Source organism: Podarcis tiliguerta, assembly GCF_965153285.1.
Source record: "Podarcis tiliguerta genome assembly, chromosome: 6".
NCBI classification, from domain to species: Eukaryota; Metazoa; Chordata; class Lepidosauria; order Squamata; family Lacertidae; genus Podarcis; species Podarcis tiliguerta.
This window is the reverse complement of record NC_139539.1, coordinates 30,420,894-30,434,297: the sequence shown is the minus strand read 5'-3', so window position 1 is coordinate 30,434,297 and position 13,404 is coordinate 30,420,894. Positions and strand designations below refer to the sequence as shown.

The 13,404-nt window shown below is 39.0% G+C and overlaps 1 protein-coding gene across 4 annotated transcripts in view; it reads left to right on the top strand.

The window, feature by feature from the left end:
* The window catches only part of RALGAPB (Ral GTPase activating protein non-catalytic subunit beta), a 56,911-nt gene that overhangs the window by 21,043 nt on the left and 22,464 nt on the right, over positions 1-13,404 (top strand). For 2 of the 4 annotated variants that reach the window (XM_083443960.1, XM_083443959.1), the window contains exons 8-14: positions 2,544-2,692; positions 2,829-3,045; positions 7,236-7,271; positions 9,198-9,399; positions 10,847-11,014; positions 11,598-11,712; positions 12,358-12,505. In XM_083443960.1, the coding sequence (XP_083300086.1) occupies positions 2,544-2,692; positions 2,829-3,045; positions 7,236-7,271; positions 9,198-9,399; positions 10,847-11,014; positions 11,598-11,712; positions 12,358-12,505 (1,035 nt within the window). The remainder of the gene's footprint in view (positions 1-2,543; positions 2,693-2,828; positions 3,046-7,235; positions 7,272-9,197; positions 9,400-10,846; positions 11,015-11,597; positions 11,713-12,357; positions 12,506-13,404) is intronic. The other 2 variants (XM_083443962.1, XM_083443961.1) reach the window with 1 other exon arrangement.

Genomic DNA, 13,404 nt, shown 5'->3' with positions numbered 1-13,404 from the left:
TTTCTACTGAGATTCATCTATATGCAGATTTATGACACAGCTGTGATAAAATGATCTCTGTCTTGAAGCTGGGCTGATGGATATTGGATTATGGAGAATTGATTATTTAATTTTTATACTGCTAAATATATTTAAAATATATCTATAAGCAGTGTACAAAAAACTGAAGGAACAACTGACAACTTAAAATACTACAAAAATACACAGTTACATATAAAAATGTTACATTCATATAAAGTTACATAAATCAATATCGGTTCCTTTCCTTCCTAACACACCCTCCCTCTCAGCCTCCAGGTTCTCACCTAGGGTCCAAACAAACTCTCAGCTTACCCACAAAAGTCTCACAATAAGAAGAGTTCTTGGACACTGTGAACATTGCCCTAGTCTCTTATTTTAGACTTGCTCTTTATGGGCAGGCCCAAGGTAGATGGAACTTCCTCAGGATGCCCACAGCTGTGTCCCATCCGCTGCATGCTCCACACCCAGTTCCAGGTATAGCAGGCATTGCTGAGTTTTCCAGTGGGTCCACAGATAGGAAAAGCCCTCCCCCCTCACTCACAGCTCTTTCTTTGTACTCTGTCCTGTCCTCCTCTTCCAGCTGCCAAAGAAGGTGGACTCTTTAAGAAAAGTACAGTAAACTGAACAGTGTGGTCCTTCTACTTTGAGGAATGCTGTTTAAAGCCTGTTGCAGTATGAGAGAGAGCGCTTCTTAATTATAAGGAAACCATATAATTCATATTAACATGGCCATTTAATTAATTATTTATTTTTAATAACAAAGTCTGAATTCTTGGATGAATTGTTCCTCATAACAGAATACTGCTTCTTTGTTTATGAAATGTAGCACAGTTCCTTTTCAATTGTGCTAATCATTGTACCAAGGCAGATGGAAGAGTACTGCCAATCACACACTTGTAAATTGCCTCTGTCCTCTTATTATCCATTACTTAAGGTTGGTTTTTTCCCCTGATATTCTGCTTGTCAGTGAAGAACTGTTGTATGAATAGCATGCACTTATGACCTGAAAATGTTATAGAACTGTGGGTATTTAACAAACCTGAGTCCTTCATGCATCATGAATAGCGCTTACCTTGATGCAGATGCTTTATACTCCCCCATGAGTAATACTGAAATGTTGAAAACAGAACAAAGAGAATAATTTGCCTGAGAGGGAGATGCAAGAGACCTCTGAGGCCTTGTTATGTAATGTTGCAATGCTATTTACACTTAGCTGGGAGTGTAGGATATAGGTTTGGGGAATGTCAGGTTGGCAGTGGGCCTGTGATACATGAGAATTCACCAAAATGAGAGATATGAAACTGCAGGACCCTTTTTAGTAACTTTACCTTCTATACTAATCTCTGCTACTACAAATATCTGTGTCACCATTCCCTGTATGTGTACTTTTCTTACAATAAACAAGTGTAGAGGGCCCTCCAAAATATTAATAAGATCAACATTTGCCTGCCTATTAATTATTGTGAAAGAACTGTTTGAACTAATTGCCTCTCAAAGATAAGTATTGTTTTTACTGTCATTTTGCTTTCCAAAGGATTAAATGAGATATCCGGTGTAACGGTGGCACAAAAGAAATTAGCATTTGTGTTGTTTCACTAGTGATTTCTGTTTGTGCAAGCGGTTGCACAAACGCTTCTTTACCGAGTAGCACACAATAACGATATAAACAATGTGCACTAGCAGTTAATAGTATCTTTCAGAAGTAGAAATCGGCCATTTGATACACCAATTGCAGAAGGTTGAAAACAGGGCTTCCACTAGGGGCAGACAAACCAGGAACAGGGCTTAGTTAGACAAAGAGCCACTAACTCAAACTGTGTGTTAGTTCACAGCAACACAGTGGCAGCAGGACCAAAGCTCCAGGAATGTACATGTTTGCTTGTTAGCACTAAGCTATGGTTTGGCTTAACATTATGCCTGACTCAAGCTGGAGGCTTGTCTGGGAGAGATAAGCTGCGAGCCTGGATTTAGACATCATGCTGAGCCAAACTTGCAGCAAGACTAGATGAGGAGCAAATCTGTTGTAGTCTGCTCCCGAGGAACCTGCGTGCTTGCTTGATAGCACTAAGCCACCGTTTGGCTTAAGCTTATATTCCTTAGCTATCTTAGTTTAATGGAAAGAGATTTATCCTTTAAAAAAAGTCAACTGCAGCCTGTTTCTGCTAGATCAAAATGAACTGACAGTGGCAATAACATGGCTGGAAAGAAAGTGGCTTTCGGGCGGCCTTTGTTCCTCTTTGCTTCCTGTTGGTCTTCTTACTCTTCCCACTTTTTAGGTGCAAATGTGCGTGTTGCTCCCTTTTGAAAGGTAAGCAGCAGTCTTGTATGTGGTTACCTAAATCCTTTCCTCGATCACTTTCCAATCTTAACTAAAAACTAATTTCAAAACAAGATATTTTTTAACACTGGTGCTGGTATGGGAGGAATTAATGGATGTGTGTGCGTTACTACTTTGCTGTTTAAATGCCCAGTGCGTTGGATTTTAAAAGAACTTAATGCTGAGATTCCCTTTTTTCTTTCAGGTATTTCAAGGCCTCGGGCAGATAGTGCTCCGCCCACACCAGTAAACAGATTGAGCATGCCCCAGACCACAGCTGTCAACACAACTCCACCTCACAACCGCAGGCATCGAGCTGTAACTGTAAATAAGCCAATGCTGAAAAACAGCACAGTGAGTATTTACGCTTAGTAAAGCAATGGTTTTATATGCTTTACATAAGAGAAGATTGTGTTGTCAGACATGACTGAGTATATGACTTTTCAAAAATTATTCTCTAATGGATTATTCCCATCTCTCATTCCAATAGGCTAACACCGCTCACGCTTCCAAAGTACAACACCAGCCATCTTCCACTTCTCCACTATCGAGCCCAAACCAGACTAGTTCTGAGCCTCGACCGCTTCCTGCTCCCCACAGGCCAAAAGTCAACAGTATATTGAACCTCTTTGGATCGTGGCTATTTGATGCAGCCTTTGTTCACTGTAAGCTTCATAATGGAATTAACAGAGACAGCAGTATGACTGGTAAATATTGCCTTTCCATTCTGAACACTCCCTTCCTCCTTTGCTGGCACTTCCTACCTGCAAGATTAACTCCTCTGGCTAACCAAAACAGAAATCTGATAAAGCAGCATGATTAACTGATGTCCAATATCATGTTAACCTCTTGCTTTTCTACATAATATAGGAGCTAAAATAGCTAATTTGTGATTGGGTCAAATGTTACTGCAGAAACGAAATTTAAGATTTGCCCGCATGTTAGCCTGAAGAATATAATAAAGCTGAGGGAAGCATTAAAAAGCACCACTTTGGGAACAACTTCCCATACTTTGAATCACTTAAAGCAGTTCATTAGGAGGGGTGGCCGGCAAGCCATCATAACAGGACCTGCTGCATTATTTGGTCTTTGTTTAACTTTACTTTTGAGAGATAATTAGTTTAGTTTTCATAAATGGCCCCCCAGTGAAGCATGTGCATTCCAGTGGTTGGTCAAATACTTAAACTTCAAGGGTTCTGTAAGTTGTAGCTTTCAAATCTCCCTAACTACTGCACCAATTTCATTTTTTGTTTTCTCATTGTTTTCCTAATTTCTGTTTTCGGAGCTATCCGTAGACATATGACAGAGGTGATCTCCAACTGAGATAAATGAGTTCATTGCAGCAAATGTGTTGTGTTGGGGTTCTTTGCAGGAAACAAAAAGGCTTGTCATCACGATCATATTATGCCAAAGTTGAATTCCTTGTTGCTCTGCCATGAAATGTTCTATCTGAATAAGATAATTCATAATAGCAAGGACTAGTGGTAAAGGTGGGGTTTCAAGTCTAGCTAGTTTACATAACTTTCATGAACATCTTACAGCCTGTCTGTTCCCACGTGTGTAGAAAACATATGTCTGTCCTGGTGAATAGCATGTGTAGACCCAAGGAGCTTTTGTGGAGAATGAATTCCAATATTCCACAGAGCTTGCACAAGGGCAGCTCAGTTGCCTTTAGGAAATCAAAGCAAAACCACATATTACGTCCTCTAGAGTTGTCCGCTTAACCATATAGATTTAATAGAAATCATATACAACTGTGAACTACTAACTATTGGGTTGAAAGAAAAATTACATCTCTAAAATTTCACACGTTGATCTATTCTCTCTCTTTTGAGGTCTTGAGGCTTATTTAAAAGTGTTATAAAACGCTTTTGCAAGTGTTTGATCCTATGATGAAAATATAAAACAATTACTGAGTGCAAATGCCAGCATTTCATTAGTCAATATCACTTTAGTTTGCTTTCCTAGCGCTCAGATTATATTGAGAAATCTGGCTTTAGGGAGGCATGTTTACTAGAGTATTGAGAGCCATGTTGTCTTTTCTATGTATTGGCCATTTTTCATTACTTCATCTAAATCTGATTCGGTAATTACAGTTATATTTTGATGTTGTCGAGGCAGTAGCAGTACCATCTTGTTTTTCACTCTCCAAAGAAATATGTGGTGCATAAGGAACTCTTGATAAATTGCCACACATCTTTCTCTGTCCTAGATTTATTGATATAACATGCCCATGGGGTATTGTGGAGCACATGTCCATGATTCATAATTTTCACTTGTGTGTTATCTCCACTTTGTAGTCCTGTATCTCCTTAGTTCTTAATTAAGGGGTTCTGGTCCAGTGGTAGACCCCATGCTTTTATCATTTGTTTGTTTCAATTCGTATGCCACTTTTCCATATAAATGTGCCCAGGGCCGCTCACAATACGGCAACAAAAAACCTCCAAATAAATACATCATTCAGTAATACTTTAAATTCAAATTCACTTCAAAAAATAAAATAAAAAATATGACAGCTTGATAATATGGATATTATAATATTTTTAATTCATTATAGAATAAATTATAAATCATTACAGCAAGTAAATTGATACCAGGAAATTAAAACATATAAACCATAATGATGAACATTTCCAGTAGTTAGTACACGGCAGTGCTAGTAAATAAAGTGCATAATTTTTTTTCTATAGAGTGTACATCGTACCTAGCAGCTTGGTCATATACTCTTAAAGTGCACAAGAATCACCTCTCATTCATCCTTGCAGGGAGCCACAATTTTGTTGAGAACAGATGGCTTCAATCACCTCTTTCAGTCTGGCTTCTCACCCCAAACTGCCATTAAAGCCATCAGAAAAGCACAGAAATTTAGATTGTGTATATGAAACAAGCACACCTCTTACATGGGGAGGCCTCACCCAGCATTCCTCCCTTTCCTGTCCCAAAGAATGAGATCTGTAACTAACAAAACAATGAGAGTGCTCGCCTTCTGAGGCTTCCCAAACTTCTGGCTTCATTTAAAACAAAACAACATAGGCGTATATACTGCTGTGATACCCAAAGGGAGACTTGTGACCTTCCAAGGCCCCCCTAAATTAGTCCATTAAAAAAGCTTTTAACAAAAAAATTAACAGACCAATTCCACAGTCCCCTGCTGTGATTCTGTAATGCCAATTTTGGGAGGAGAACTGCCCAAGACCACTTTAAATTTGTCAATAATAATAATAATAAATTGTCCACAGCCACTCCTACACTTTGGTCACAGCCACTTTTGGACTTTGTCCATGCCATCTCCTTTTATCATTGAAACATTACTTTGTTCCAATATTTTGATCTAGTGAGAGTTGTGTGTCTTTCGCCCCTGCCGAATTGTAGTGGAAAACTTAAATTGAGTGTTTCATCACTTTGCAGTGTTACCTGTCTACTCATTTTCACAATCATGTACTGTTTGGAATAAGCTTTCCCCCTTCAGTGTAGCCCCTATTTTATTATTTTATTTTATTTTATTTTAATTGCTTCAAAGATTCTTTGTCATTTGACCCTTCAGCAGTAGACTAGAAAATGAATCATGCATTGATGAAAAAAATTCCCTGATGTTGATGTCTTTTTGTAACCCTTGCATCTGAATAGACAAGCAGTTGTGGCCAATGCAAAGCAAGCAGTTGCTTAAAAGAAGCATTGGTCTTTTGCTGTAGCGGGTGTAGAAGGGCAATTCAAAACACCTCCACAGTAGAATATGGAAGGTACCTGTTGACAGCAGCTACAGATTGCAGAACCCTTGAAGAAACAGAGGAAGAGCCCTCGCTTTCTATCTGAATTATTCTCATATTCTTACGGGTTGCAGGGAACCCTTTGTTAGAATGCAGAGAAACTAGGTGGCCATTCACACAATATTTGAAGCCAGGTGGGATGGGGTGGGGTCTGGGGGAGAGAAGCTGTGACCCAGATGTTGGAATGTAATTCCCATCATCCCTGCCTGATAGACATGCTGGTTGGGGGCTGATAGGAGTTAGAATCCAACAGTTTCCATCCATGTGGGAACTGCTTTGTACAAAGTTATTTGGGATTCATTTAAAACAAGCAATGGGTTGTAGCAGGCTAAGTTTTACTCATAGTAAAACCATTGAAATCAATGGACCTAAATTAGCTATGTCTATTAATTTCTGAACAGGGCTAACATTGAATTCAACTCAACACCTCCCCACTCCCACATGAATCCCTTTTCATGATTGGTGACACTACAATGGGGAAAAAAATCTTCCAATGCCATCTACAAAGCCAAGCAAGGCACTTGGCTGTTTTTATACTAAGAAACTAGCAGGCTGAAACAACGAGTTTCTAAGATCTTCTAGCTTTCCCTTTTCCACAAAGTGAGGATAAGCCTGAGTTCCATTCTACCCTGTACTTCTTTTGACTAAAAGGAAATGGTTGGGCCATCTTGAAGGTCTTCCTGTATGGAAATTTCAGATAAGTAATGTGTGGGATGATCAGACAGTGGTGAGCTGGTTGCTTGTATTTTTTTCTCCTCCACCCCCAATGATTTCCTTCTAGTGCAGATTTTCAGCTGGTGGTATATGAAATAAAGCAAAATACTGCCTGAATTGTGAAGGGGCAATATTTCTACTACAAATATTGAATGTACATTAATATAGATACCTAACCCTTACAGCAGTATATTTTTTCTAACTTTTGTTCATTGTTCTGCATGAAATCATAATTTTAGACCCTAATGCTAATTTCCTGTGTGTTTAACAAGCCTAGTAGACCATAAGCTTTGAATCAGTTTTTCAAAAACCTAAAAAGCTGCTTAACTTGTTGTTACAATTTCACCATCTTTAAAGTATTTTATAACTACTGCTGTCCTTTGATTTGTTTCCATTTTATTTCTATTATCTTGCAGCATCTTTTATCCAAATTCTTCTTTCTTATAAATCTTGTAAGTAGGAACTAGTAGCTTCTCTTTAATTGCAGTCATTTTTTTCTTTTTTCCATAATCCCATTTTTTTTATAATTTTTTATCATCATCATCATCCCTTGTAGCTTTTGCTCTTTACATGGGAAAGACAAATAACTGTGTGTGGCTTTTTAAATGGGGAAGATTGTTGGCAAAAGCAAATTAATCTGCCTGAATCAGTCCCATCATTTTCTGTACTCTAGTCTGTGATCATGTCATGAATTTAAGGACTTTGCACTAACCGTGTTCTTTTCTTAAAGCTTATTTTTATACAGAACTAGTATTTTGATTTGTATGCATTTTGCATGTAGTTTCCCCCCCTAATTATAATAATTTGCTGGATAGTTTATTCAGGACAAAAATGGCTCATGGGAAGACGCATAAAGATTTGGGCTTAGCTTTCTAAAAGATTTTTTATTTTAAAAAAATCAGTGAAGAATTTTTTTAAAAACAACAATACATCTGACCTTGGCATGCTTCTAAATTGTCAATCTGTAAAATTTGTAACATCCAACAAAATCATGAGCAGAGCTTCTGTTTGTAAGACTAGCTGATTTAGGCTGCAATCCTATGCACACTTACTTGCGAGCAAGTCTGATTTGAATTCAGCGAGACTTCCTTTTGAGTAAACATGCTTAGGATCAGACTGCAAATGACTTGTGCCCGGAGTTCCCTTAATAGCATAGGCTTGTTCTTACTTAGTTGCTTTAGGATTGGTGGAATTAAGTCTCTTGAATGTCGATCCAATTTTATAATTCACCTTCTCTATAAATTTCAAAGCAGCTTTCAGAAATCGGGCAAACCACTATGGAAATGACATTCTTCTTGACCACTTCCTCCTATCTGGCTGACAATGAGATTTTTTTTGTATAGGGCATCACTGACAATATAGGATTATAAATGTATGAAACTAGACTTTTGTTGAGGAAAAGATAGTCAGAGCTTCCGGGTGGATTTTAAAATAAATTGATTGTGTCTTGTCTTTAACCCAAAGAGATTCAGGCACAGCTTCTACATATGTGCAGGAGCTTCCATCTTTGCTCTTAGCTTCTGAGGTCCCACCTTTCCACCATCACCCCTCGTGCTTCTCACAAAAAGGAATCCAGAAGGTGGTAGGGCTATGGAGCAGTCTCTGATAGAGCGTGAAGATCTGTAGACCAAAAGAGGGCATATTTATATGAAAGTGGAGGGCACCAGCATTTTCTGTAGGGCTGTGGATCCTAACCCTTCTTCCTGAATAGCACACCCTGCTCATTGGTGATTGTCCCTTTTAGGGGTTTTTTGTTTTAAGCAGCGTGAGAGGGAAAAGTTCTGAAGTCAACCACCCATTATTTTCTTTTCCCAAACACGGTTTTCGTTATAATTTGGCCTATGCCTTAAACTCACGAAATTGCAGTCTTAGTTTCTGTAGCACAGATGGTACCTAGAGTTAGCTTCATGGCGGTGTCAAAAGATGGAGGGAGATCACTAGGGCATTAAGATCGATTTGTGCTATTGAAAGCGTAGAACTAGCTTTTCGAATGGCAAAGAATTTATAGAGCAGGCTAGGACCTGAAAAAATTATTAGGGGCTCTATTGAGGGACCTCCTTGTTTAATGCATGTTGCTGGGAATGTGAATGGAGTCGAGGCTTCTGTGCTTGGCAGCATGGATTGTGCAGCATAGAATACTGTGGGAAGAGATGATTACACTTGTGCGTGGAGATTAAAGGGATATAATTTCTCACTTCTTACCGAAGTAGTCAAATGATCCCTAAATGCTTTATAAACAGAGGCAGCAACTCAAATGCAATGAACTAGTGGCTTTTATGATGACTACATTTTACTTGATCTTTGTGTCCCAGATCCCATGAGCCTATTGAGTATGTTGACCAATATAATGAAACTCTGTGCTTCTCGTTTTGTTTTAGCTATAGCAACACAAGCTAGTGTGGAGTTTCGCCGGAAAGGATCACAAATGTCTGCAGACGCTATGACATCCAATCCCATGTTTGATGCAGGCGAGTTTTCAGACAACTATGAGTCGGGCAGAGCAGAGGCATGTGGAACACTTTGTAGGATATTTTGTAGCAAAAAGACTGGGGAGGATATACTGCCAGCCTACTTATCCCGGTAATTATTTAATCTTAATTATCTTCTCAGAAGCCCTGTTCAGGGGAACTGTTCCCGCAGTCTGTCAGCGCATGACATCTGCCAATTAGCTCCGCCCTTGACATCACACACTTGAGGTAGCTTGGCTCCTGGCATTTGTGCATACAGGAAGTACATCTGCAGGGCGAGAGTGCTTGCCGAAGGCTCTCTCCTTGCAGAAGTTTGCATTGTACTTGCAGATGCCAGAGCACAAGGCTAGCAGGGATGTATGATGATGTGGGCAGAGCTAGTTTGCATGGCCCTCCTTGCTCATGGATTGAACACATGAGCAGTTCACCTGAGTAGGGCTCGAATCTGCTGCTGAGTATTTGTGTCAGATAAGAAGGGGTTCTACAACTTTTGAAAGCTCCTTTATGCCCAAATGTTGAGGTTGTATCAATCCTAAGTAGGAGACCCATTGAAATTAACGAGTTTCCCCGGTTTAGAGTGAATAAATAAAACAAATCTGGCCAATTGTATGTTTGTAGGATAAGTTACTCTCCTTGCCATTTAGATATAATCAGTCAAAGGGGATGAATAGAAGAGGTTACTTCACAGGTTCCATTTCCCCCCCCCCAGGTGATGAAAATACAGTATTTCACCCACAATGCGCTTTTTTCCTACCTATGGTAGAACTTTAATATGCTGAATGTATACTTGGAAACTTTTAATATAAGGGAAACGGAGCAAATAGAAACACTTTGATCATTGTGTTTCAACAGCTGTATTGGACAGTGGAAGGGAGTGGGTACAATGCAGCTCATCATTATAATTCCTTTATATTTATATGCATTTAAATACAGAAGCCCATGTTCATTTTTTTTATGTCACTTGGAGAGAATGTTCAAGCAAGCAATGCATCCTTTATTAAAATGTTGGGTACAGCTATGTTATGGGTGACAGTAGTAAGACAGAACTTCATATTGAGCTTTCTTCCTATTTTCCATGTAATTTTGAGCAAAATGCTGCGGCATCATATTGTGTATTTTTCCCCCGTTCTGTATCGCATGGAATACTATGTTTGGGTAACTGTGTTTCAGAAAGAATATTGTAGAACTGGAAAAGGTGCAACCAAAATGATTAGAGGGCTGGAGCAACTCCCCTGTGAGGAAAGCTCAGAGTGTTTGGGCCTTTTCAATTAAGGAAATTTCTTTGATGTCTGAAGATTATTTACACTACTCCAAAATGTTAGAGAGATTCCCTTTATACCCCTGAGAACTGAATGACATTTTGGTACAGAATAAGTAATCAAAATGTCTAAAGGACATTTATTGTGCTGTTCAGCCTGTGCCTTTGCTTAAACAGACAAGGTGACAGATATTGTTATATCCACCTGAAAATGCTTCTGTGCTTCTGACCCAGTCCCAATAGCATTGGATTACAAATGTTTTCTTTCTTACAACTCATTAAGCCTGTCTTTCTCTGCCAGATTTTACATGCTTTTAATTCAGGGTTTGCAGATAGCGGATTCCGTTTGCCATCCGGTTCTGGCTAGCGTTATTCTAAACTCTCCTGCATTATTCTGCTGTGACCTGAAAGGGATTGATGTCTTAGTTCCATACTTTATTTCAGCCATGGAAACTATATTACCCGACAGGTAATTATATATATATATATATATTCATTTTTCTGTTTTGTCTTAGTAAGTGAGAGAGAGTGAGAGAGCCTGTCTATGTGGCCTTAAGAAATTATCTAATGCCAGTTTGCTTTTATGTGTTCCCACTTTCTGCTTCATTGACCATGCTGTGAGCGTTCCTATTTTCAAGAAATAGACAGGTAGCCTTGGGAATCAGATTAGCTTTAAGCCATACAAGTGCTTCAACAGACCACATGCATCTTGCCCATGTAACAGTGCAAAGCTTGAAACATATTCAGATTCTGAGGGAATGTTAACTGTTTTAATACCAAGTTGGGGATCTTGCTTTATAGCTTTAGGCATAAGTACTGCAATCCCCTATGTTGCTTTCTGCTTACGAATTCTTACAATAAAGTGAACACACTGGTCTCTTATGCAAAGCCAGCACTACCAGGACATCAGAAAACCCTGATGCACACACTGACTGTTTATGACATAGGTGAAATTTGCGCAGCAGCTGCTGTCCTTTAAAGTAGGGTGGGTTTTGCTTTGAAATCGAATGTGTTGGTGGCAATTTTGTTTAAAAACTGTTTTTTAATTTCAGGGAACTCTCAAAATTTAAAACATACGTGAATCCTACAGAATTAAGAAGAGCCTCTATCAATATCTTACTCTCCTTGTTGCCACTTCCCCATCATTTTGGAACCATAAAATCAGAGGTAATGAATTAGTTTTTCAGTGACAATTTATAAAGATTTAACTTGGGCTTAATGCATGATTGTGCTTTCAAATCAACAGTTAGGATGAATTACTTCTGCAATGATGTTGATTTTTAAAAACTTCACTGCTGTTGTATAGGGGGGAAAAGAAAGAAATTCACAGAATGGGTAATTATTTGTGGTCTTAACATAAGAGTTATTGCAGCAGTGAACATATGCTTACAAAGGAACATTTCAGGATTCGAAAAAGTGTATATTACACTGTTACAGTCATTTCTAGTAGAGAGCAGATATGACTGGCAGTGACACTACAATAGGACTCAGGCTTAAATCTATGTTTGTTGGGCCTAAATCAGGTTTGTTGAGTGAGAAAATTGTGTTATACTTCATTGATCTGCTGGTTTCATTTTGCTAGAGTTGAATCAAGTCCAATTTTGCAGTCTGTTTAAGGGCTCCGTTTAGCATTCTTCCTGTGTCAAGTTTGTCACTTTCTTTTTTGGGTGGGGGCATATATTAGAAAAATTAGATGGGAACTAAAGTAGATTTGTGAACTTTGTAAAAGGTCACTAAGAATACATGGTAGTACTGCTAGTGCTAATTCATGCATATGACTACAGATTATAAAAACAATTTATTATTTTTCAGGTTGTCCTGGAAGGAAAATTCAGCAACGATGAGAGCTCATCCTATGATAAACCAGTAACTTTCCTTTCCTTGAAACTGAGGCTTGTGAATATACTAATAGGAGCACTGCAGACAGAAACGGATCCCAACAACACCCAGATGATACTAGGTTGGTGCTTCTACTTGATCTGTGGGATGTGCATTTGAAAATGTGCATGCCCTTGGTAGTTTATAGTTTACAGTAGCCTTACCTGAGTGGTGTCACATTCCAGTGGCAGGAGGCAGAATTTACGAGCGCAGAGAGAAAAACCGCAGCCAATCAAAGCTTCCATGGTTGAAGGAAACAGCAGAATGCATCATAGTGGGGCAAGCCATGGAACTGATTAAGAGGCAGATACAGTAACAGATGTCCAGGAAGCAGAGTGGGGAATGGCCTCGATGTGGCTTCACTCCCTGAGAATAATCCAGACCAAGAGAGTGCCACAAGTATTGGAGTTGGTACCAAACAGTGCTACACGATTGGCTCTTCTGGATCGTGTTATTCCTGGGATCAGAATAATATTCAAGGATTTTGCCCTTAACCTCCGAGGGGGTGCTCTTCATGTAAATGTTCTAGCCCTACAATAATTTAGCAAGTATTTTAGCAATGACTCCTGTCATTGTAAGGATCATTGCTATGTGAAAAAGAAGAAACAATCAAAGACGTGTGTAAAAGGTATTGCATGTTTTGCAGGGGGGCGGCAGAACTCTCGGCACTTTTGGACAATGGCTTTGCAAACATCATATTACTGAGCTGAAGGAATAATTTGGCTTATGGTATGATATTGGTATGGTGGCTGGGGAGAAGTTCTAGAACCGGTAGCATTCTAGTTCAGCCTTGTTTTAAGAGCCACACCTGTTTTGCCTTTAAAACTGAACACCATATTTTTCTGAGAACTCTCTACAGTTTTAGCTCTCGTTGATTACGTTCCTGTGTTAATGTATGCCATTCTCTGTCTCTTTTGTTTTATCTAGTTCTGTATTTCTGGGGAAATCTTCAAAGCTGCCTTTTGCTTTTGGCTTATAATG